This window comes from Bufo bufo, chromosome 4, assembly GCF_905171765.1.
Source record: "Bufo bufo chromosome 4, aBufBuf1.1, whole genome shotgun sequence".
Lineage (NCBI taxonomy): Eukaryota > Metazoa > Chordata > Amphibia > Anura > Bufonidae > Bufo > Bufo bufo.
This window is the reverse complement of record NC_053392.1, coordinates 129,170,176-129,197,421: the sequence shown is the minus strand read 5'-3', so window position 1 is coordinate 129,197,421 and position 27,246 is coordinate 129,170,176. Positions and strand designations below refer to the sequence as shown.

At 45.2% G+C, this 27,246-nt stretch overlaps 1 protein-coding gene across 1 annotated transcript in view; it reads right to left on the bottom strand.

The window, feature by feature from the left end:
- Window positions 1-13,685, bottom strand: part of GPC1 (glypican 1) — a 68,130-nt gene extending 54,445 nt beyond the window's left edge. Inside the window, exon 1 of the mRNA XM_040427859.1 lies at window positions 13,010-13,685. Coding sequence (XP_040283793.1) covers window positions 13,010-13,175 — 166 coding nt within the window. The 5' untranslated portion in view covers window positions 13,176-13,685. The remainder of the gene's footprint in view (window positions 1-13,009) is intronic.
- Window positions 13,686-27,246: the final 13,561 nt, after the last annotated feature.

Here is a 27,246-nt window from a genome sequence, read left to right as displayed (position 1 = left end):
CGGTGAACAGAGGATGGCTGCGCATGCGTGGCTGCTCTTTGATGACTTCGGAGGCCCCGTTCTGTAGATAGGAGCAGGTCCCTATCAGACATTGATGGCATATCCTCGCGATATGCCATCAATGTTTCAGGGGATGTACCACATGTATCCGCTATCCACAGGATAGGACATAAAGAGTCTGATTCTGGGGATCCAACTTCTGTGACCCCCATCGATCACAAGAACAGGGATCATGTGTCTCCCCATATGAATGGAGCGGTGGTCAGGCATGCTCGCTGCCCATCCATTCATCTCTACGGGACTAATGGGGATAGCCAAGCACGGTACTTGGCTTCTCCTCAGCAGACCCAAAGAGAAGAATGGGGCAGGCAGAGCACATGCTTGACCACCACTCCATTCATATAGGAAGACAAAGGTCCCTGATCGTTGTGATCGGTGGGGATTCCATCGGTTGCACAACCCACCAATCAAATCAAAGACCTTTTTTTTAACCCTTTCAAGGTGTTGTCTCACAGCCACAACCCCTGCCCATATTAGGACTTCATGAAAGGAGGGGAGTCCCTGCTCAGTCTCACCTCTATGAGCTAGAACTGAGAAACACACTGTAAGACTGTCTCCCGCTCTAGAAGACCCAACTTGTCCGGGTACTACTGTACATGGGTGGACATTCATGTCCATTGCTGCCAAATAATGCCGCAAACTAAGGCTACTTTCACACTAGCGTTCGGAGCGGATCCGTCTGATGTTTCATCAGACGGATCCGCTCCGATAATGCAGACGTTCGCATCCGTTCAGAACGGATGCGTCTGCATTAAAACTTAGAAATATTTCTAAGTGTGAAAGTTGTCTGAGCGGATCCGTTCAGACTTTACATTGTAAGTCAATGGGGAACGGATCCGCTTGAAGATTGAGCCATATGGTGTCATCTTCAAGCGGATCCGCCCCCATTGACTTACATTGTAAGTCTGGACGGATCCGCTCGCCTCCGCACGGCCAGGCGGACACCCGAACGCTGCAAGCAGCGTTCAGGTGTCCGCTCACTGAGCGGAGCGGAGGCTGAACGCTGGCAGGCGGATGCATTCTCAGTGGATCCGCCTCCACTGAGAATGCATTGGGGCCAGACGGATGCGTTCGGGACCGCTCGTGAGCCCCTTCAAACGGAGCGCACGAGCGGACACCCGAACGCTAGTGTGAAAGTAGCCTAAGGGTAGGCTCTCAGTTAAGCCTGGGAACCCCTTTAAAAAGACTGCTCTTTAGTTTTAATAGGCCACTGCAATAACACTATGCTATGTATGGCACAGCAGTACTACGCAATGCACAGATGTTGAGACTGAGGTCACTGCTTGTGATTTAGCTGACATTTCATTTATACGGTATTTTGTGCTGGGATTTAACAGTCGGGATGTTTATTCCCATTGTGGCTGGATGGAAGAAAACATGGCGCTTCCTAAACATATAAGCAGCATCTGCGCCCTCTGTTTACTGACTGGGCTTAGTTCACTGCCGCCTTGGAGAGCGGCGCGGCCACACGAGTTTATATTCTAACTTACTCTGTTACGGAATTCTAACAGCCTGTACCGTTCCCTTTTTATGAGTGTCGTGGATAAAATGGAAAATGTGGATAATGTTGACACTAATGGAAAAGAAACAGCAAGAGCTATTTGTCATTCATTTTAATAAATCCTGGGCGCACAAATATCTGCTTATTATGGAAATTCCAATTTCATGATTCGTGAATGTTCTGCTAACCACATTGCCAGCTTGTCTGCGTGTATGTAAACCCCTGGGTATGTTCATACACCCTGTATGGGAAGTCTAATGAAGTGCCACACGTTAACCCATAAAAAACAGTCCTAAACTTGCTTTCATCTGCATGGTAGCAATAAGCCAAAGGAAGCAAGTCTCTGATGGGATCAAGACTTTTTCTGGGTACATTTAGCAACCCCTTGTTTCACCATTTCGAAAACAAATTTTATGGTTCAGCAATTTCTAACATTTGGTACGGCCACAAGGCCAGGTTTCTGCAGGCAGTTTTGGAAGCCAAGATCAGGAGTGGATCATAACAGGAGAGAAACTATGAAGGACAGATACGACTTCTCTTTTAATTCATTCCCAGTTTTGGCTTCCAAAACTGCATCAAGAAACCTGACCGTGTCCTGAAAGCGTCTGTCTAGGACTTATCCTTAGGATAGGCCATTAGTATCTGTTTGGTGGAGGTCTGATGGTGGTTTGGTGGAGGTCTCCCGACACCCCTGCTGATCAGCTGTTGGAAGAGGCCTTGACACTCAAACGAACTATGTGACCTCTTTATTCTATACCAACCACAGCAGCGTACATTGTATAGCGGCTGTGCTCAGTATTGCAGTTCAGTCCCATACAGTCGAATGGGACTAAGATGCAGAAAGGCCATGTGATTAATGGATGTTATGTCACGGGCCTAGGAAGAGGCCACACAGCTTGCCCGAGCACTGCAGACCCTTTCAGATGATCAGCTGAGGAGAGGTCATCAATATTTTGACACACACTAGATGTAGCCATCAAAGGTGCTTACTGGTTTCATATTTAGGCTAAGGTCAGAGCTGCAGCAGAGGTTTTGTTAGGAGCCTCCATGGCAGATTCTGTTAAAAATGCAAAGACATAATGTAGCATGGTCCATTATTTTGTACAACAAAATGAGAAACACCATAACAGAAACCCAATGGACCCACTTGTGGATCCAGGGGGGGCAACGGGGCAATTGCCCCCCCTCCCCCCGAGTTGGCGGCACAGGGAGATGAGCGCTTCCATGGTGGAAGCGCTCATCTCCTTAGTCATCTGTATCGCCATACAGTGATATAGATGGCTGTGCTGCAGCGGGGCATGGGAGGGAGAGGCGTGTCCCTTCCCTGTTCCTCTGATAGGCTGCTGGCACTAGGCCGGCAGCCTATCAGAGGCCGGTGAAGGCGGCGCGAGCCGCCTGAGCCGTTCAGCACGGGACACGGGCCAGAAGAGGCCTGCATTGCATTTTTTTTTTTTTTTAGATGTACAATACTTTTACTGGCACATGATTGGGGGGGTGCTCTTGTTCCTGGCACATGATTGGGGGGGTGCTCTTGTTACTGGCACGATTGGGGGGGGTGCTCTTGTTACTGGCACATGATTGGGGGGGTGCTCTTGTTCCTGGCACATGATTGGGGGGGGGGTGCTCTTGTTACTGGCACATGATTGGGGGGGGTGCTCTTGTTCCTGGCACATGATTGGGGGGGGGTGCTCTTGTTCCTGGCACATGATTGGGGGGGTGCTCTTGTTCCTGGCACATGATTGGGGGGGGTGCTCTTGTTACTGGCACATGATTGGGGGGGGTGCTCTTGTTACTGGCACATGATTGGGGGGGGTGCTCTTGTTACTGGCACATGATTGGGGGGGGTGCTCTTGTTACTGGCACATGATTGGGGGGGTGCTCTTGTTACTGGCACATGATTGGGGGGGTGCTCTTGTTACTGGCACATGATTGGGGGGTGCTCTTGTTACTGGCACATGATTGGGGGTGCTCTTGTTACTGGCACATGATTGGGGGGGTGCTCTTGTTACTGGCACATGATTGGGGGTGCTCTTGTTACTGGCACATGATTGGGGGGGTGCTCTTGTTACTGGCACATGATTGGGGGGGGTGCTCTTGTTCCTGGCACATGATTGGGGGGGGTGCTCTTGTTCCTGGCACATGATTGGGGGGGTGCTCTTGTTCCTGACATGATTGGGGGGGGGTGCTCTTGTTACTGGCACATGATTGGGGGGGTGCTCTTGTTACTGGCACATGATTGGGGGGGTGCTCTTGTTACTGGCACATGATTGGGGGGGTGCTCTTGTTCCTGGCACATGATTGGGGGGGGTGCTCTTGTTCCTGGCACATGATTGGGGGGGTGCTCTTGTTCCTGGCACATGATTGGGGGGGTGCTCTTGTTCCTGGCACATGATTGGGGGGGTGCTCTTGTTACTGGCACATGATTGGGGGGGGGTGCTCTTGTTACTGGCACATGATTGGGGGGGGTGCTCTTGTTACTGGCACATGATTGGGGGGGTGCTCTTGTTACTGGCACATGATTGGGGGGTGCTCTTGTTACTGGCACATGATTGGGGGTGCTCTTGTTACTGGCACATGATTGGGGGGGTGCTCTTGTTACTGGCACATGATTAGGGGTGCTCTTGTTACTGGCACATGATTGGGGGGGTGCTCTTGTTACTGGCACATGATTGGGGGGTGCTCTTGTTACTGGCACATGATTGGGGGGTGCTCTTGTTACTGGCACATGATTGGGGGGGTGCTCTTGTTACTGGCACATGATTGGGGGGGTGCTCTTGTTTCTGGCACAGGATTAGGGGGGCATCTATGGGGGCACATTTTACTGGCACATTATTGGGGGGCATCTATGGGGGCACTTCTTACTGGCACATTATTGGGGGCACTTCTTACTGGCACATTATTGGGTTGCACTATAGGGGCATCTCCTGAGGCCGCAAAGAAGGGGTATTGTATATGGGGGGCTCTGTACAGTAGCATTTTATACTGGGACACATTATGGTGGGTACTATAGGGAAGGGGGGAGAGGAGTACTATAGGGTCATTTACGGGGGGCACTAAGAAGGGGTATTTTATACTTGCAAATTATGGGGGACACTGAGGGCAACTACTGGGGCATTTTATACTGGTAGATTATGGGGCGTGCTAAAAGGAAGGGGGGAGAGGAGCCACTATGGGGGCACTATATAGGGGTATTTTATACTGGCACATTATAGGGGCACTATGGGGACATTAGCTCAACTGGAGGCATTACAAGGGGGTATTTTTTGCACTGTCACATTATAAAGGAGAATTATTTCTACTGGGGGGGCATTATGGTGGGCTTTATTACTCCCCCATGGTATGAGCCCCCTAGTAGCAGCAGAAGCCTCTCCCTGCTCTGGAATCCCTCTGCCCCTTCTCCAAATCCTTATTATGAAATCTTTTTCATTAGGATAAAACACATCAGCTCCACCGAGCCCCCCAGCCAAAGTGTTGAAGTGGTGTCCGAGATCCTCAAGGGCCAAGCCAAGTAATTGAAATATGTTTATGTTATACACACATAGCATACACTGTGCCACACAATATACAGTATACCTCTACACTGTGTAGTCTGTTCTATAAGCACCACATTGTTTTGTGGCGGCGGACAGAAAATAATCTGGAAGTGCCCCTCCCGAGACCAGGCTCTGGATCCGCCACTGAATGGACCCCATTATAGTAATTTGGGTCAATAGACATAGCCAACATCCAGCATGCCTCCACTTACGACAGTAGACAGAACCAACATTCAGCATCCTTCCACTTACGACACTAGATATAGCCAACATCCAGCATGCCTCCACTTACGACACTGGACAGAACCAACATCCAGCTTGCCACTACCTATGACACTAGACAGAACCAACATCCAGCATGCTTCCACTTATAAAATTGGACAGAACCAACATCCTGCATGTTTCCACTTACGACAATAGACATAGCCAACACCCAGCATGACTCCAATTATAACATTAGACACAGCCAACATCCAACGTGCCTCCACTTACGACACTAGACAGAACCAACATCCAGCATGCTTAAACTTACAATAGACAGAACAAACATCTAGCTTTCCACCACCTATGACACTAGACAGAACCAACATCCAGCATGTTTCCACCTACGACAATAGACAGAACCAACATCCAGCATGCTTCCACTTACAACACTGGACAAAACCAACATCCAGCATGCTTACACTTACAACAATAGACATAGCCAACATCCAGCATGTCTCCACCTATGACAGTAGACATAGTCAACATCCAGCATGCCTCCACTTATGAAATTGGACAGAACCAACATCCAGCATGCCTCCACTTACGACACTAGTCATAGCCAACATCCAGCGTGCCACCACTGACGACACTAAATAGAACCAACATCCAGCATGCTTTTCTACAGAGCTTTTATTCAATGTTTTACATATTATGTTGAGTATTTCTACCTTTACACTATTTGTAGCACTATATCAGATAGACTCTTCTACTAGCCATATGGGACCATTCAGAGGTAGACTTTGCCTCCCAAGGTTATCTTTTGTTACACCTTTAGCTGCATTACCTATGGCATGACTGCTGTACTAGCCACAGGGAAACAGAAGGGTCAGCGGCTTCCCGTCTACCATCAGGTCTTGTATATGACTGTTGTTAAGTCTTTGATTCTTTATACCTAACAGCACAAGTCTTACTTCTTTTTTTCTTTTTTATTCTTTATTCCAGACAAAGGTTGAAGTATACATACATGGTGAAATGAGCAACTATCATAATGTCAATGTGAATACATACATTATATAACTATAGGAACTTAAGTTAACATAGACAGCATGTAAATTACTATGCCAGTGTGAATATGACACTTATAAAGGTGGTAAGCAAGGGTACCCAAGTTGTTGAGCTTGTTTTTGAGAGGGAGAGATAATTCTTAAGTTTGGTCAGAATTTTCTGTAAGCAGACCATTTTTGCCAGTGTGATCTGAACTGGTGGATCTTGCGATCCTCCCGGGCAGCTATTTCCTCGAATCTATACAATTGGTCTACTTTACTGATTCATTGGGTCATAGAGGGAAGGTCAGTGGATCGCCAAAAATGGGGAATTAGTAAACGCGCTGCACTCAATAGGGACCGATAAAGAATTGGGGGATTTCCTAAGTCGTCTCCGAGAGGGGCGCCTAACAGGGCCAGTTGAGGTGTCATCTTGAAATTAAGATTGCAAATACTGTAAGCTCTACTGAAAATCTACGACCACCAGGATTGTATGGAGGGGCAGGCCCACCAAATGTGAAAAAAAGTTCCTCTCTGTGTCAGACACCTCCGACATGAGTCCGAGTCATCTGAGTTGTAGAGGCACGTAGCACAAGTCTTACTTCTTGTCTCCACTCCTCAGGCACTCTGCAGCCCAATGATTCACACATTCCCCACTCCTGAACTCACCTCTCGGATATCCTGAGGGGGAAATCTCATACCCTTGATGACTTCCTCGATTACAGATTTATATGCTTGTTTCATCTCCATTTTTACCCGACAGCTATTTTTTTTCATTAATGAAGACACAAAAATAAATTATTTGTGACAGAGTCTTCCACTCTCCACGTATTATCAAGTTCTCCAAACTCTATAGCGTTCTCCAGCCAAAAAGTAAAATCATGGACAAGAACTGACATTTCTGCTAAATCCTGATTAATAAAGTACTGGGCAAACGGACTAAACTCAAACAACGCTGTCTTGTAAATGTCAGGTACTCTCTGGAGCAACACCTAAAGAGGAAAAGATTACCAGCAGCAGTAGCTTTGATCTCCAGCACTGTCAGAACAGATCATTGCCTGATGGTGAGCACTCATCTTGATATTAAAGACCTGCTATAAGACTGAGAACTGGACAGGGGAGATCGGATGTAGTAAAGGAATAAATGGGCACAATTACAAGACCTAAAAGGAACCAACTCTTACTGATAGCATCTCATATTCATGCATAGTAACACATAGTGCCAAAACTTAAAGAGGTTGGTAGGATATGCCACCAATGTCAGATAGGTAATGGCCTCAACTATCTCCAGAAGAGGCTCCCAAAAGTATAGGAAACAAATAATGATCTAGTGAGGCGCCAATTGCACGTAACCAGTATTGAATAGGTAGAGGTATAAATATATATATGTATATATAGCGATATAGAGAATGGCTAGAACAGCTCAAATTACAGATCTACTAATATTTAAATATGGAAGTTGTATTAAGGCTGTATTAAAACATGCCATAACCACAATAAAAAATCAAGTTAAGTCAAGGGACTTACTTCACCGGGGAGGAGGAGGAACAGGATAAGCTCAAGACACCTGTCCTCCTTACCTCCCCCGCCGAGGTCACCTGTAAGATGGATACACACCCCGTCCTCGCAATGAAAGTAAACTTGAGGACTTCAAACCAAGGATGCTCGTTTTATTCTTATTAAAAAGCTTGACGCGTTTCGGGGATTACAGCTAAGTCCCCTTTATCAAGAGCATAAGCATAATATAACACAGGAAAAACTCACTGTCATATAGGGGAGATGTATATCATTCGTTTGGTGGATTCCATGTGGCATCTCGTTGTGGGCAGTAACTTCCTGGTCACATGACCCCCAGGGCCGGAACAGGAAGTGTGTTTGTAGATAACTTAACTTAAACTAAATACTGCTATATTCAAGGAATTCAATGGTTATATTCTTTATTAAAATAAAATGTAGCTATAAAAATGTTCTAACCAGAGGTCTACACCCTCTGGCTACATTTATGTGGACTGAGTTTCGCGGAGCGTTCCACCCTGGAGCGCATCGCAGCAAGCAGGGGAGTGGTCTAGTAATTACAACTGGAAGCATAATGCTATAGGCTTAAACTATGCGTTCCACAGCATCGCAGCAAGCAGGGGAGTGGTCTAGTAATTACAACTGGAAGCATAACACATTGTGGAACGCATAGTTTAAGCCTATAGTATTATGCTTCCAGTTGTAATTACTAGACCACTCCCCTGCTTGCTGCGATGCGCTCCAGGGTGGAGCGCATCGTAAATCTGAAGTACCTTAGCCACAGGCTGGAGCGCATCAGGGAGCAGTGAGCTATGCAGGAAGTGCGTTCGCTACGGTGCGCTCCAAGCTGGAACGCACCAAGGAATAGCAAACTACCCAGTTGGCATAGCGCAGGTGCGTTCCAGAGTGGAACGCTCCACGAAACTCAGTCCACATAAATGTAGCCAGAGGGTGTAGACCTCTGGTTAGAACATTTTTATAGCTAAACTTTATTTTAATAAAGAATATATCCATTGAATTCCTTGAATATAGCAGTATTTAGTTTAAGTTAAGTTATCTACAAACACACTTCCTGTTCCGGCCCTGGGGGTCATGTGACCAGGAAGTTACTGCCCACAACGAGAGGCCACATTGAATCCACCAAACGAATGATATACATCTCCCCTATATAACCATGAGTTTTTCCTGTGTTATGTTATGCTTATGCTCTTGATAAAGGGGACCTAGCTGTAATCCCTGAAACGCGTCGAGCTTTTTAATAAGAATAAAACAAGCATCCTTGGTTTGAAGTCCTCAAGTTTACTTTCATTGCGAGGACGGGGTGTGTATCCATCTTACAGGCGACCTCGGCGGGGGAGGTAAGGAGGACAGGTGTCTTCAGCTTATCCTGTTCATCCTCCTGCCCGGTAAAGTAAGTCCCTTGACTTAACTTGATTTTTAATTGTGGTTATGGACATCTTTCAATACAGCCTTAATACAGCTTCCATATTTAAATATTAGTAGATCTGTAATTTGAGCTGTTCTAGCCATTCTCTATATCGCTATATATACATATATATATTTATACCTCTACCTATTCAATACTGGTTACGTGCAATTGGCGCCTCACTAGAGCGTTATTGGTTTCCTTGCACATGGCACACTGTTAGTGTCCCTGTGCTTTGTCTCTTTTTAAGTGGGCAGCTGCCTCGCACTGTAACTAGTAAATTACGAGTTGGTCTTTCGACGTTAATTTTAAGTTCTCCTCTGGCGCTTTACCTTTCCTTCCTCTTCATTCCTTGCTCCATTTCCCTTTTCCATATATCCACTCAAATTTTTTATTTTATCTTAAAAGTATAGGAGGGCGCACTTGGCTATTTTCAGAAGTCCTATAGAGATGAATGGAGAGCACACTATGCAAACATGGCCACCGCTTTATTTACTTCTATGGAACTCCTGGAGATAGCCGAACCAGCACTCAGCTATTTTCTGCAGTCCCAGAAAAATGAATGGAGGTTGGCCGCGCATGCGCAGCTGCTCTTCACTTACTTCGGGGGTCCCGTTCTGGAGATAGGTGCAGGTCCCACCTCTAGGATCTGCACCTATCTGATATTGGTGGCATAACTTAGCGATATGCCACCAATATCTTAAATGAGACAACCCTTTCAAAGGGGTTGTCCAACTTCTTTTTAAAGACAGTATACTCACTGTTAAGAACCCCTTCCGTTCCAGCACCGCTGCGGTGTTCTTCCCACCAAGCGTTGTCTTCCTGACTGCAGTGGTGATGTGCCTAAATACCACACGTGACCAATGCCGCTGTATAGAGCTCAGGCCAGTAGTTGGCGAAAGAGATCTTGCCGTGTCAGACTGGAGCTCCTGGGGCCCACAAGAGGAAATTATTTTTGAGGCCCAACTCCTATATCATCAATAACGTTTAATAGGGTTTGAATCACAGAAATAGACCCTAGAGGCGAGTTATTGGCTCCAGAGGCATCCAAATTGGTTCTTTTCCTGGATATTTGGAGTTGAATATAGCATCAGAGCCTGGGCCCACTGGAGGATCCACTGGTCCTCTAGTGGGGCAGTCTGACCCTGTGGTAATGTGTGGTATATGGGCACGTCATTGATGCAACCAAATATATGACATCATGGCTGCCAATACTGGGAGAATCAGAGAAGCGCTGGAAAGGGGGGGGGGGGGGTTGGAACAGTAAATACATTTTTTCTTATTATTCAATTACCTTTTCTGCTTTAAAAAAAAGGACTCTATGTCACCTGAGGGTGTTTTTACATAACATGGTAGCTCAGCGTTCTGAGAGGTCCTGGGCTCTAATAAAACCAAGGGCAACATCTGCTTGGGGTTTGTATGTTCTCCCTGTGTTTGCGTGGGCTTCCACAAGGTACTGTACTCTGGTTGCCTCCCACCCTCCAAGAACATACTGACAGGTTAACTGGCGTCCCATGAAATTGGACCTAGATTGTGAGCTTAGGGTACTTTCACACTTGCGGCAGAGGATTCTAGCAATCCGGACGCAAACTGATGCCATTTTTCAGACGGATGCGGATTCATCTGACAAATGCATTGAAATACCGGATTCATCTATCCGGGGTCATCCGGAAAAACGGATCCGTTATTATTATTATTTTTTTTCATTTTTAAAGGTCTGCGCATGCGCAGACCAGAAAGCAGGATCCATGTTGCCGGAGCACTTAATGCCGGATCCGGTACTAATACACTTTAATGCAAGTTAATATCGGATCCGTCATTCCGTCAAGCCAAGTGTTCAGTATTTTTGGCCGGAGAGAAAACTGCAGCATGATGCTGTATTTTCTGCGTCCAAAAAAACGTAAGAGGGACTGAACTGATGCATCCTGAACGGAATGCTCTCCATTCAGAATGCATTAGGATGAAACGGATCAGTTTTTTTCCGGTATTTAGCTCCTGTGACGGAACTCCATACCGAAAAACAAAAACGCTAGTGTGAAAGTACCCCAACAGGGAGTGATGTTTGTTACTGTGTTATATATGGTATATGCCTTCTGTAATACTATTAAAACTGAGTAACTAGAGGTGAATGCCTGCCCTCCTGTCTTCTTTCAACATGATCCAGCCTGTCTTCCCATAATCCAGCGCACAAACAGAAGATGAGGCAGCTCATGATACCACGCCATGCATAAGCTGAGAGTGTACCTGATCTAATGGAAGTAAGCAGAGCTAATGCAAGAAAAAAAATGAGAATTCATTCAATTGTGGTCTTTATTTATAGTAGACACATCATTTAAATGTGTAGCTCCATGTACCAAGCAAAGTGAAAAAACCAGCCCAGTGGATGGAGAAACAAGTACCCTAACCAGGCTTCTGTGTCTTCTACAAGTCTTCAGCCCCATAAATCAGCCCTATAAATCAATGGCGACCACATAAAGCTGACCTCAAGCTGATAACACTGTCTAGAAGCCATTTAAGAGTCCAGCAAAACACACAAAGGCAAAATAATGTGCAGTAACAACCTTGTAAAATGCTAAGCAGGGACCAGCCATAACTTTGTGCCCCGCGTTTAACCATTTGCTGTCACTGATGAACACACGCGTTTTGAGTCATCATTGAAAAAGCTATTGCTTGCGTATGGGTTTTCCATATCTCAACAACCTATATCCAGTACAAAAACTAAGCTACTAAATCACTAAGAATTGTAAACCAACATGCCCTAACAAGACCCAACTGAGGCGTCAGTCTTTAGTACACACCTGGAATCTTAGCAAAGAACTTAGAAGAAAAAAAAAGCGGTCAGGCTTGGTATACAGATGAAATCATGTTAGAGAACACACCTAGAAAGTGTCAATCAGGGGCACCAACTTCAAATAGACAGTGAGAAAACACGAGATGTCAGGCGCGGTCTGCAGGTGAGATACTTCTGATAACGCACCATAGATGTCAAGTTGAGGTATACAGATGAAGAGAAATCAGTCTGAGGAGATCTATAGCATGTCACGGAAGAATGTTATAACCTTGAGGGGTTGTTACCCAAAGTAAGCCTAAATCCAAGCTACCAAGGGGGGTGAAAAATGACAATGTATCAGTCTAATGAGGGTCTCAAGAAGACCATTCCTTCACAGTCTTCACTGATTAGACCCTGGACATTATAAAGATTCTAAAGGACTAATCTGAGCTCTAGCTGATTGAACCATTACTCCTTCTACAGAGACACCAACCTGCAAGAGGGAAGTATTCTCACAGTAGGGACAAGGAGGCTCATTACTGATAAGGCAATTACAGGAGAACAAGGACAGAGACCTCATCCAAAGCAAGCCCCATTCATTCTGACCTAAGAGCCATGGTTCCATCTCAGTCTATTCTTCACATCAGCTCTATCTGGAAGTAGCTGATATCATTGTGAGATGGGTACCTCCGCCTTCACGGTAGTAGGGGTTGCAGATAGCGAATATTGCTTATATATACACCTAGTATCGGACCTCATGGTCTGGTCTCCTTAGGACCTACTCTACAGTATCAATCCTATGTACAGTAACCCAAACCGCTAACTCTACCTCTGTGGTATGTTCTCATACTAGTTATTGAACATAGGACTGGTTTCTGGACAGCTATGGACAATTTCTTTCTCCATCCTGTTTTATGGTTTAATAAATGAGGACATAACCACCAGTTTAGCACTCACCTGATATTTCTGACTGAGGGACTCCATTTAGGCTGAAGCCTTTGGCATTATACACCTGTCTCACCGCTTCACAGCTCTTGGCTTTGTTCCCCATGTCTCCAGCTGCCCAATGCACAAAGAAGACAATTCCAAGATGCCACCAGGAATACCTACAGGGCCACTCCATGTCCTCAGTGGATGGGATACGCTGAGAGGCCAAGAAATAAACTTGTGGAAATGAAAAATAGTGACCACAGGCAAGGGAAACAACATGCACAGTTCACCAGGCAAAAAAGCCCTTGAGATCTTGTCCTGAATGGCTGAGGGCACCTCACAGTACGAAGCCCAAGCACCAGCTAGCACATCATGTATGAGGCTGCTGAGCATCCATATGACAAGAGGGGCACAGGGGAGCCCCAGGACATGAAGAAGGCAGGGGAGCTGTTAGAGGGCATGTCCAGGATGTGGATGCTTCTACATGGAGACCGTGAGGCAGTGGGTGGCAGTGCACTGGAGCCAGGCAGCTGCAGTGACTACAGGCAGGAGGATGCTCAGCCTGGTGGGGTGTAGTCCTTTATGGGGAGGAATGTAGCAGAGTCAAGAATTCCTAGAGCTCACCAGGGCTCTCCCAGGACAGTGACATCCAGCTCCAGGGGCCACGGTGGTCTCACATCACCTACAGAAGAGCTGTCTCACTGCAGCCTACTAGTGCATGCTACTTTTGCACTACAGCGGTCACTGTGCGGAGTCTTCCCACATGGTGTCACTCAGCAGGTCCCTTCTTGTAAGGTGTCACACCAGGTCTGCAGCGACGTCCGGAGAAGTCTCCACACTGATGGCTCAGATGCTACAGCCGCCGCCGAGGACGATGCTGACGGTCCGCTCCCCTCCACACACTGAGCCGCCGCTCGGCGCTGCACGAGCACATTGAGGAGGAGCAGCCAATCACAGGCGGCGGCACATCCCGGCCTGCTGTCATGTCCTGTACATGCTGGGTGGTGGTGGGGGAGCCGGGCGAGGGGTGGGAGTAGTGGGTGTCAGGTGTGTAATATCATATCACCCTGTGTTATGTGTGTGTATCACCCTGTATTATCTGTGTATATCACCCTGTGTTATGTGTGTGTAATATCACCCTGTATTATCTGTGTATATCACCCTGTGTTATGTGTGTGTAATATCACCCTGTGTTATGTGTGTGTATCACCCTGTGTTATCTGTGTGTGTATATCACCCTGTGTTATCTGTGTGTGTATATCACCCTGTATTATCTGTGTGTATATCACCCTGTGTTATGTGTGTGTAATATCACCCTGTATTATCTGTGTATATCACCCTGTGTTATCTGTGTGTGAATATCACCCTGTATTATCTGTGTGTAATATCACCCTGTGTTATCTGTGTGTGAATATCACCCTGTATTATCTGTGTGTGTATATCACCCTGTATTATCTGTGTGTATATCACCCTGTGTTATGTGTGTATATCACCCTGTTATCTGTGTGTATATATCACCCTGTATTATGTGTGTGTGTGTATATCACCCTGTGTTATCTGTGTGTGTATATCACCCTGTATTATCTGTGTGTAATATCACCCTGTATTATCTGTGTGTGTATATCACCCTGTGTTATCTGTGTGTGTATATCACCCTGTATTATCTGTGTGTATATCACCCTGTGTGATGTGTGTATATCACCCTGTGTTATCTGTGTGTATATATCACCCTGTATTATGTGTGTATATCACCCTGTATTATGTGTGTGTATATTACCCTGTATTATCTGTGTGTATATCACCCTGTGTTATCTGTGTGTATATATCACCCTGTATTATGTGTGTATATCACCCTGTATTATGTGTTTGTATATTACCCTGTGTTATCTGTGTGTATATCACCCTGTGTTATGTGTGTGTAATATCACCCTGTGTTATGTGCGTGTATATCACCCTGTATTATCTGTGTATATCACCCTGTGTTATGTGTGTGTAATATCACCCTGTGTTATGTGTGTGTATCACCCTGTGTTATCTGTGTGTGTATATCACCCTGTATTATCTGTGTATATCACCCTGTGTTATCTGTGTGTGAATATCACCCTGTATTATCTGTGTGTGTATATCACCCTGTATTATCTGTGTGTATATCACCCTGTGTTATGTGTGTATATCACCCTGTGTTATCTGTGTGTATATATCACCCTGTATTATGTGTGTGTGTATATCACCCTGTGTTATCTGTGTGTGTATATCACCCTGTATTATCTGTGTGTAATATCACCCTGTATTATCTGTGTGTGTATATCACCCTGTGTTATCTGTGTGTGTATATCACCCTGTATTATCTGTGTGTCTATCACCCTGTGTGATGTGTGTATATCACCCTGTGTTATCTGTGTGTATATATCACCCTGTATTATGTGTGTATATCACCCTGTATTATGTGTGTGTATATTACCCTGTATTATCTGTGTGTATATCACCCTGTGTTATCTGTGTGTATATATCACCCTGTATTATGTGTGTATATCACCCTGTATTATGTGTGTGTATATTACCCTGTGTTATCTGTGTGTAATATCACCCTGTGTTATGTGCGTGTATATCACCCTGTATTATCTGTGTATATCACCCTGTGTTATCTGTGTGTGAATATCACCCTGTATTATCTGTGTGTAATATCACCCTGTATTATCTGTGTGTATATCACCCTGTGTTATGTGTGTGTATATCACCCTGTGTTATCTGTGTGTATATATCACCCTGTATTATGTGTGTATATCACCCTGTATTATGTGTGTGTGTATATCACCCTGTGTTATCTGTGTGTGTATATCACCCTGTATTATCTGTGTGTAATATCACCCTGTATTATCTGTGTGTGTATATCACCCTGTGTTATCTGTGTGTGTATATCACCCTGTATTATCTGTGTGTAATATCACCCTGTGTGATGTGTGTGTATATCACCCTGTGTTATATGTGTGTATATATCACCCTGTATTATGTGTGTATATCACCCTGTATTATGTGTGTGTATATTACCCTGTATTATCTGTGTGTATATTACCCTGTGTTATCTGTGTGTATATATCACCCTGTATTATGTGTGTATATCACCCTGTGTTATCTGTGTGTGTATATCACCCTGTGTTATGTGTGTGTAGATCACCCTGTATTATGTGTGTGTATATTACCCTGTGTTATCTGTGTGTATATCACCCTGTGTTATGTGTGTGTGTATCACCCTGTATTATCTGTGTATATCACCCTGTGTTATGTGTGTGTGTATCACCCTGTATTATGTGTGTATATCACCCTGTGTTATCTGTGTGTGTATATCACCCTGTGTTATGTGTGTGTATATCACCCTGTGTTATGTGTGTGTATATCACCCTGTGTTATGTGTGTGTATATCACCCTGTGTTATGTGTGTGTATATCACCCTGTATTATCTGTGTATATCACCCTGTGTTATGTGTGTGTATATCACCCTGTGTTATGTGTGTGTATATCACCCTGTGTTATCTGTGTGTATATATCACCCTGTATTATGTGTGTGTATATCACCCTGTATTATGTGTGTGTATATTACCCTGTGTTATCTGTGTGTATATCACCCTGTATTATGTGTGTGTATATCACCCTGTTATCTGTGTGTATATCACCCTGTGTTATGTGTGTATATATCACCCTGTATTATGTGTGTATATCACCCTGTACCGTGTTTTATCTGTGTGTAATATTACACTGTTCTGTACATTATCTGTGTAATATCACACTGTACCGTGTGTTATCTGTGTGTAATATCACACTGTACCAGGTATTATCTGTGTGTAATATTACACTGTACCGGGTATTATCTGTGTGTAATATCACCCTGTACCTTATAATATCACACTGTACTGTGTATTATCTGTGTGTAATATCACACTGTATCTTATATTATCTGTGTGTAATATCATACTGTACCGGGTATTTTCTGTGTGTAATATCACACTGTACCGGGTATTATCTGTGTGTAGTATAACACTGTACCAGGTATTATCTGTGTGTAATATCACACTATACCGGGTATTATCTGTGTGTAATATCATACTGTACTGTGTATTATCTGTGTGTAATATCACACTGTACCATGTATTATCTGTGTGTAATATCACACTGTACCGTGTATTATCTGTGTGTAATATCACACTGTACCGTGTATTATCTGTGTGTAATATCACACTGTACCGTGTATTATCTGTGTGTAATATCACACTATACCGGGTATTATCTGTGTGTAATATCATACTGGATAGGGTATTATCTGTGTGTAATATCACACTGTACCGTGTATTATCTTATCTGTGTGTAATATCACACTGTACCGTGTATTATCTGTGTGTAATATCACACTGTACAGATGACAGTGTTTAAAGGGACGCTAAAATAAAATAACAAACCAACTTTATTATGTTATTTACTTAAAATAGGGAAAACTTACACAAGGATAATTCTAATCCAATACTGTACCTAGGAGCTATCAAAGTGCAATTACACTATTAAGCTGAATACATGTGTCTGTGCAAGGCCGCCTTCACTCCTAAACCTGCTGCTGGGTGTAACCCCTAACAACAGCTCAGACCACACTGTGTATCAGCAATGTGTAGCTCCGGTATAGTATCACTAACCTCGGGGTGGGCGATATGGCCCAAAATCTATATTGCGATATAATTTGAAGCATGTGCGATATGCGATATATATCGCAATATAGTATTTTCTTCTGTATGTATACAAATTACAAAACTGCCATAAGACTTGTCCCCCCGAGCCAATGCAATTAGCCCCAAGTCCCATGGCATTTGCCATCATCTGCCATCAGACATGTCCTTGTCCCCCAGTGCCATCAGCCCCAAGCCCCATGGCATTTGCCATCATCTGCCATATGTCCCCCAGAAGAGCCAGTGCCATCAGCCCTATGTGGCATTTGCCTGCAGGGTGCTCGGCGAGTCGGCAGTCCGCAGGTGTTGTCGCGTCTTCTTCCCAGCATGCATTGCAGGACCTGACGTCACACACAGTGTCAGCCACCGGGCTGACGCTGTGTGCACGCCAGGCCCTGGCAACTACAGTACAGCGCGGTGCGGAGTCGGGAGCCGGAGCAACGGCGGTGAGAAGGTTCGGGTTCGTCTATTCACTACCGCTCCTGGTCATATCGCGGTCCGGCGATATATGCGATATGGACAAAATCTGTATCATTGCAGATACAGATTCATATTGTCCATATCGCATGTATCGCCCACCCCTACTAACGAGGATGAATGGTAGCGGGGTGGGGGTGGGGTATACCTAGTGGTATTAAGCAGATCATCCAGTAGATCCCTAATTCACCAGCTCCCCTGCTCTCTTACACCACTGACCTTATTCCTAACTTATATTAAAAACTGACTGACGCTGTCTAGTGTAGCTCAATCACGTCTGCTGACACTGGCTGTAGCTCCACACTGGCTTGACGCGTTTCTAGTGTCTTGACCTCCTCAGGAGCCTCATTACTACTCATGCCAGTATTAGTGATTATAGAACAGACAAACAAACATATAGCGAGCGCACCACCTCTCACATGTGGCAGCGCTCCCGGCACTGGTGCGGCCGCCAGACTCTGAATCCTATAACAAGGTAACTCCTACCCCTGGAGGCTGGCCCATCCAATCAGCTGATCGCTGCTCGGGAGACAGGAGCGCCCGCAGAGACACTCCCCCGGGCAGACGTCACATCATGGAGGCCGGTCTTATGTGTGTAGGTATCGTGCCTATTTATTGCAGGAATTATATGGCGAATTGTCATATCTGTAAGGTGGTCCCAAGCAGTGGGGGCAATATGAACGCCAGGCATGTGAAACTGAGAGAAATGAATACATTATACTCAATGACCCCTAATAAGTCGACCATATCAATACCAGCTGGCCATAGAGATAGTGTATTTGTCATCAAAAAGATAATCAACCATAGAAGTTACGTTTATGGCTAAGCACAACAGAAAATTCACCTAACTGCCCTAAAGCATTCATGGGCTGTCATCCGGCTGTCCCCAGAGCAAGGTGACTGACTAGCCACCCATTAAGACATCACAAAAAACAACTATATGAGATGTGATCATTCAGATCATCTGGGCGTACTGTACCCAGACGGAAGGTCCATTGAGCATCTTTCTGGAGTAGACGTTTGTCCATATCTCCACCTCTGGGTGATGCTCTGACCACTTCAACGCCCTGGAAGCTAAGGGAGGCTGTACCGTCAGGATGGCATTCAGACATATGGCGCACAATAGGGGTATCTGCTTTTTTGCGAATATCTCCAAGATGCTCCCCTATACGTCACCTGAACTCTCTCAACGTCTTGCCTACCACATGTACAGGTCACAAGGTAGACCAGTCCCATGGTCTTACAGTTATTGAAACTTCTGATGTCATAGGACCGGCCTGTAAATATGCTACCTTTTTTGATGGAACTGCAGGCAATGCACTTTCCACATCTAAACGTGCCTTTTAGCGGATTTGGTAACCAGTTACTTGTGGCCACAGGCGGTTGGAAGAAACTGTGCACAAGGCGATCTCTAATATTACGGCCTCGTCGATATGTAATGATAGGTCTTTCTCCAACCAGATGTCTCACATCCGGATCAGCACGCAAGATGCCACAAAATTCCGATAGCACTCCCCTCACAGCTTTATGGGAATTATCAAAGTTGCCAATGATGCAAATTTGTTCCCTTGGTTCCTCCCTTACACGCGGGTTTAATAGGGATGCTCTATCCTGACTAAGGGCATAATGATATGCTCGTTTAGGAACTTTGTCAGGATAACCCTGAGATAAAAACCTCTGTCGCAAATCCGCGGCCGCCTACTGAAAGTCCCGTAGGGTTGAGCAATGGCGTCTTAGTCTCAAATACTGACTCTTGGGAATACCACGTCTCAGGGGTGCTGGATGACAACTCTTCCAACCCAAAAGACTGTTGGTGGCTGTCTTTTTTGGAATAATTTCGTGCTGAGAGTAACATCCTCTCTCCTATAGATGGTCAGGTCTAAAAATGTAATGCTCAATGGGTGGGTCTCAAAAGATGCAAACGTACCACTGTCCCCCTTCCAGAGAATGAACACGTATCAATGTATCTAATCCATATAACAATTGATGACGCTTCTTCCCTGAATCCCTCTCAAGTAACAATCTCACGTTCGCACCTGCCTAGATATATATTGGTGAACGTGTGGGCACACGGGCTCCCCATGGGGAATAGAGCTATACAGTGCCTCTACATCCAGGCTTGCTAATAGCATGTCATCTTCCATCTGGATGCCCTCAATAGGCCTGATGACATCCATGGAATCCCTGGCGTAGGAAGGCAAGGCAGTGACGAATGGTCTTAGTATCTGGTCCACATATGTACTGATGGGGTGCGTCAGGCTGTTCGTACCTGACACAATAGGTCTTCCCTTGAGTGGGTTGAGACCCTTGTGAATTTTAGGGAGCCCATAAAAGCAGGCCATTTGCGCATTTTTGGGCAATAAGACGTCAAACTCCGATCTACTTATAAGTCTGAGTTCAAGGGCCCATGATAAAATAATCTGCAGCTCATGACGATGTGCTACCATTGGGTTGGATGAAAGAACTGCATAACATTGTCAATCATCCAAAATCCTCATGCACATATCCGTGTATTGCTGACAGTCTAGAATCACGATATTTCCTTCCTAGTCAGAAGGTTTTATAACAATCAAAGAGTCTGACTCTAAAGACCTCAGCGCTGTCATTTCTGCCCTAGTCATGTCCCTCCAGTTTCTTGAGCTGGTCTGTTACAACCTTCAAAAAAAATGTCACATGGTGTATAATCACATATGGGGGGGGGGGGGGGGGTTGAGGTTGGAAGTTTCAAGTTTGTGAATGAACCTTGCCCTAAACCTCTATTCCCATCTTTCCAAAGATCTGCCAGTATTTGAACATCTGGCAGCTCTTCAGTGTCAATGCCCAAAGCCTCACATTGTGCTCTATCATTTGTGATAAAAAATGTCCTCCACTTTAGCTTGCGTATGAATAAGTGGAGGTCCCTAACCCAATCAAATACATTAAATGCATTTGTGGGAACAAACGACAAGCCATTTTTGAGCAGACTCATCATATCACTGTTGAGGGATTTTTTGGACAAATTAATGATCTGCATTTCATCAGAAGGGGACCCCCTCTTATGTTGAGGTGCTATTTTCTGTCTCTTAAGAGGTAATCGGACATAGGTTGGTCTCTCCCTAAAAAATTACCCCTGTTGCGTGGGCCTCTTGCATGTCTGCCTCTGTTGTAAGTCCTACCTCTGGATGGGGCTGGTTGATTTGGCAAAAATGGTTGTGCTTTGTTGAAACCACAATCAGACTCACCCTCTGAAGATGAGGGCTCAGTCTCTAATTCAAGCGCCTTACTTTGTTTTTGACTGTAGTCAAATATATGTCCCTCTTTAAAATCGGTGGAATCCCTGACAAATTGAAAATGTTTTCGCTCTTTTATTTGAGCCGTAAATCTCTCCACTGTTTGCTGGAGTGTTTGTTCTTTCCTCTGAAATTCGGGATTGCTCGCAAATTGTTTTATACCTTCAATCTGTATCCTCAAAGGGATAGTATTTTTGTCATACACTATACGCTCCTCTTCTAGCAGTAGGGACATTAGATGTAAAGAGGGGTCAATCAATTCCTTTTCCCACTTTTTGAGGAACTCAGTGGAACGAATGTGGACTAAAGGTACCAATGGAATTCTGAGACCGCGAGGTACTATCCCGAGCTTTATACACTGCTCAAAAAAATAAAGGGAACACAAAAATAACACATCCTAGATCTGAATTAATTAAATATTCTTCTGAAATACTTTGTTCTGTACATAGTTGAATGTGCTGACAACAAAATCACACAAAAATAAAAAAATGGAAATCAAATTTTTCAACCCATGGAGGTCTGGATTTGGAGTCACACTCAAAATTAAAGTGGAAAAACACACTACAGGCTGATCCAACTTTGATGTAATGTCCTTAAAACAAGTCAAAATGAGGCTCAGTAGTGTGTGTGGCCTCCACGTGCCTGTATGACCTCCCTACAACGCCTGTGCATTCTCCTGATGAGGTGGCGGACGGTCTCCTGAGGGATCTCCTCCCAGACCTGGACTAAAGCATCTGCCAACTCCTGGACAGTCTGTGGTGCAACGTGACATTGGTGGATAGAGCGAGACATGATGTCCCAGATGTGCTCAATTGGATTCAGGTCTGGGGAACGGGCGGGCCAGTCCATAGCATCAATGCCTTCGTCTTGCAGGAACTGCTGACACACTCCAGCCACATGAGGTCTATCATTGTCTTGCATTAGGAGGAACCCAGGGCCAACCGCACCAGCATATGGTCTCACAAGGGGTCTGAGGATCTCATCTCGGTACCTAATGGCAGTCAGGCTACCTCTGGCGAGCACATGGAGGGCTGTGCGGCCCTCCAAAGAAATGCCACCCCACACCATTACTGACCCAATGCCAAACCGGTCATGCTGGAGGATGTTGCAGGCAGCAAAACGTTCTCCACGGCGTCTCAAGACTCTGTCACATTTGTCACATGTGCTCAGTGTGAACCTGCTTTCATCTGTGAAGAGCACAGGGCGCCAGTGGCAAATTTGCCAATCTTGGTGTTCTCTGGCAAATGCCAAACGTCCTGCACGATGTTGGGCTGTAAGCACAACCCCCACCTGTGGACGTCGGGCCCTCATGGAGTCTGTTTCTGACAGTTTGAGCAGACACATGCACATTTGTGGCCTGCTGGAGGTCATTTTGCAGGGCTCTGGCAGTGTTCCTCCTGTTCCTCCTTGCACAAAGGCGGAGGTAACGGTCCTGCTGCTGGGTTGTTGCCCTCCTTACAGCCTCCTCCACGTCTCCTGATGTACTGGCCTGTCTCCTGGTAGTGCCTCCATGCTCCGTCTCATGCTACCACAAGAGTGAAAGCACCGCCAGCATTCAAAAGTGACCAAAACATCAGCCAGGAAGCATAGGAACTGAGAAGTGGTCTGTGGTCACCACCTGCAGAACCACTCCTTTATTGGGGGTGTCTTGCTAATTGCCTATCATTTCCACCTGTTGTCTATCCCATTTGCACAACAGCATGTGAAATTGATTGTCACTCAGTGTTGCTTCCTAAGTGGACAGTTTGATTTCACAGAAGTGTGATTGACTTGGAGTTACATTGTGTTGTTTAAGTGTTCCCTTTATTTTTTTGAGCAGTGTATATGTTTCCAATGTCTGGATTTCCCACCATCCTCTAATGTTATCTTTATATGTGTTAGTTAGTTGTTTAAAGGAACCATTAATACTCGGCGCTCGTGATTCCACAGGTAGATTTGCCTCTGAAAATGCTAGCCTGGCTTCATCTGCCCAACCTTTTGTATTAACATCACCTGACAAAAATCCTGCCATTCCTGTGTACAATTCTTTTTAGATAAGTATCAACGTAATTACTAATGGATATTCACAATGACGTCACCACCAATTCCAGATCACCGTGTTTAACCCCTTAAGGACACGGCCATATTTCACCTTAAGGACCAGGCCATTTTTTGCAAATATGACCAGTGTCACTTTATGTGTGAATAACTTTAAAACGCTTTTACTTATCCAGGCCATTCTGAGATTGTTTTTTCGTCACATATTGTACTTCATGACAGTGGTAAAATGGAGTAAAAAAAGTTCATTTTTATTTATAAAAAAAATAACAAATTTACCAAAAATTTGGAAAAATAATTTACACAATAAAAGCACACAGAGCTATGGGGACTGGATATTGCGGATGTGCTAGTGGCCATCTAGCAACCCATGTCCTCAGTTCTATACCCAAAATCCCGGTGACAGGTTCCCTTTAAGTACCAGGGCATCATGATGTACCGGTACGTCATGTGTCCCCAACAGGTTAAAGGGACGCTAAAATAAAATAACAAACCAACTTTATTATGTTATTTACTTAAAATAGGGAAAACTTACACAAGGATAATTCTAATCCAATACTGTACCTAGGAGCTATCAAAGTGCAATTACACTATTAAGCTGAATACATGTGTCTGTGCAAGGCCGCCTTCACTCCTAAACCTGTTGCTGGGCGTAACCCCTAACAACAGCTCAGACCACACTGTGTATCAGCAATGTGTAGCTCCGGTATAGTATCACTAACGAGGATCAATGGTAGCGGGGTGGGGGTGGGGTATACCTAGTGGTAATAAGCAGATTATCCAGTAGAACCCTAATTCACCAGCTCCCCTGCTCTCTTACACCACTGACCTTATTACTAAGGCTGGGTTCTCATGGGCATTGCGGGTGACATGCGGGAAAAGAAGCGGGTCCGTTGCGGGAAAATGCGCTATTTTCCCCGCGAGTGCAAAGCGTTTTAATGCGTTTTGCACTCGCGTGAGAAAAATCGGCAAGTTTGGTACCCAGACCAGAACTTCTTCACAGAAGTTTGGGTTTGGGTTAGGTGTTGTGTAGATTTTATTATTTTCCCTTATAACATGGTTATAAGGAAAAATAATAGCATTCTGAATACAGAATGCTTAGTAAAATGTCCATTGAGGGGTTAAAAATAATAAACAAATTTAACTCACCCCATTCACTTGGACGCGTAGCGGATCTCCTCCTTTTTCTTCAGGACCTGGGTAAAGGACCTTTGATGACATCACTGTGCTCATCACATGGTCCTTCAACATGGTGATGGACCATGTGATGAGCGCAGTGACATCATCAAAGGTCCTTTACCCAGATCCTGAAGAAAGAAGAGGAGACCAAGTGGATGGGGTGAGTTAAATTTGTTTATTATTTTTTAACCCCTCCATCCCTAAATTAATTAGCATTCTGTATTAAGAATGCTATTATTTTCCCTTATAACCATGTTATAAGGAAAAATAATAAAGATCGGGTCCCCATCCCGATCGTCTCCTTAGCAACCATGCGTGAAAATTTCACCGCATCCGCACTTGCTTGCGGATGCTTGCGATTTTCACGCAGCCCCATTTACTTCTATGTGCACAGCCCCATTGAAGTTAATGGGTCCGGATTCAGTGCGGGTGCAATGCGTTCACCTCACGCATTGTACCCACGCAGAATTCTCTCCCGTGTGGAAGGGGCCTAAGAGGGCATTACACTGTGCACTGCCAAACTGCTAGTACCACTTTCCCAGTGTAGTGAAGACTGAAACCTCTCCTCAGATGTAGAAACATCCCAAGTGTAAAGCTAAGTGCGATACTTCACTCTGAAATATTTATTTGTAAAAACATTTGAGAGTTATCTTCATTTTCTTTCTTCTCATGCTTAAAGGGATTGTCTCATCTCACACATTGATGGCATATCGCTAGGATATGCCATCAATGTCATATATGGATCCGCTCCCCTCTCTAGCACAGGGCCCCCAAATGAAGGAGAGCACACTGCGCATGTATACCATGCTCTCGTTCATCACTATGGAACATCCGAAAATAGCCAAGCAAGTGCACTTGGCTATCTTCGGAAGTCCTATGGTGGTGATTGGAGAGCACACTGCGCAAGCCCGCTCACTGCTCTATTCACCACGATGGGACTGCCAGCAATAGCTGAGCCAGCGCTCGGCTACTTTTGGAACTCCCATAGAGGTGAACAGAGGTAAACCACGCATGCACAGCTGCTCTCCGTTCACTTCGGGCGCCGGTCTGGAGATAGGAGTGGAGTGGGTCCCAGAGGTGGGACCCGCACCTATCTGACATTGGTGGCATATCTTAGCGATATGCCACCAATGTGTAAGATGAGATACCCCCTTTAATATATCGCTACAGTCTTTGTATGGCTCCCTGATGCATCCCTAAATCATTTGCAGTTCTCCCAATAGACTTGGCATAGGCACTGACCTGGCCCTCTCCTGGATCACATCATACCTCACAGACCGGACGTTTAGCATCTCCCACTCTCGCACCACCTCCTAGTCTCATTCCCTCTCTGTTGGTGTCCCGCAAGGCTCTGTCCTAGGACCCCTGCTCTTCTCTATCTACACTTTTGGCCTGGGACATCTCATAGAGTCCCATGGCTTTCAGTTTCACTCTTATGCTGATGACACACAAATCTACCTCTCTGGTACAGACATCACCACCTTACTATCCAGAATACCACAATGCCTATCTTCCATATCCTCCTTCTTCTCTTATCGCTTTCTAAAACTTAACATGGATAAAACAGAGTTCATCATCTTACCCCCATCTTGCTCAACCCCCCCAACAGACCTATCTATCACAATCAATGGCTGCACACTCTCCCCAGTCAACCAAGTCCACTGCCTTGGAGTGACCTTGTATTCTGCCCTCTCCTTCCGACCGCACATCCAATCCCTTTCCACCACGTGCCGCCTCCAACTCAAAAACATCTCCCGCATCCGCGCTTTCCTTAACTTTGAATCTGCGAAAATGCTTGTACATCCCCTAATCATCTACCGCCTAGACTACTGCAACATTCTCCTCTGTGGCCTTCCATCTAGCACTCTCGCACCCCTCTAATCTATCCTCAACTCTGCTGCCCGACTAATCCACCTCCCACCCTATTACTCCTCTGCCTCTCCCCTCTGCCAATCCCTTCACTGGCTCCCCATTGCCCAGCGAATTTAGTTCAAAATACTAACAACTACATACAAGGCCGTCCACAACCTGTCCCCTCCCTACATCTCTGAGCTACTTTCCCGATACATCGCCACACGCAATCTCCGATCCTCACAAGACCTCCTTTTCTCCTCTTATCGCCTCTTCCCACAATCGCCTCCAAGATTTCTCTACCGTGGAATCATTCAAAAGAAACCGGAAAACCCACCTCTTCAGACAAGCCTACAACCAGTGACCGTGCTGCCTTTATACCGCCATGACCAACTTCACCCGCACCTACTCTGTCCTTCTCCCATACCATGTAGATTGTAAGCCCTCACGGGCAGGGCCCTCTCTCCTTCTGTACCAGTTTGTAACTTGTCTTTTTTATGATTAATGCAATTGTCTGTATTATGTATGTATACCTCTTCTCATATGTACAGTCGTGGCCAAAAGTTTTGAGAATTACATAAATATTGGAAATTGGAAAAGTTGCTACTTAAATTTTTATAATAGCAATTTGCATATACTCCAGAATGTTATGAAGAGTGATCAGATGAATTGCATAGTCCTTCTTTGCCATGAAAATTAACTTAATCCCCAAAAAACCTTTCCACTGCATTTCATTGCTGTC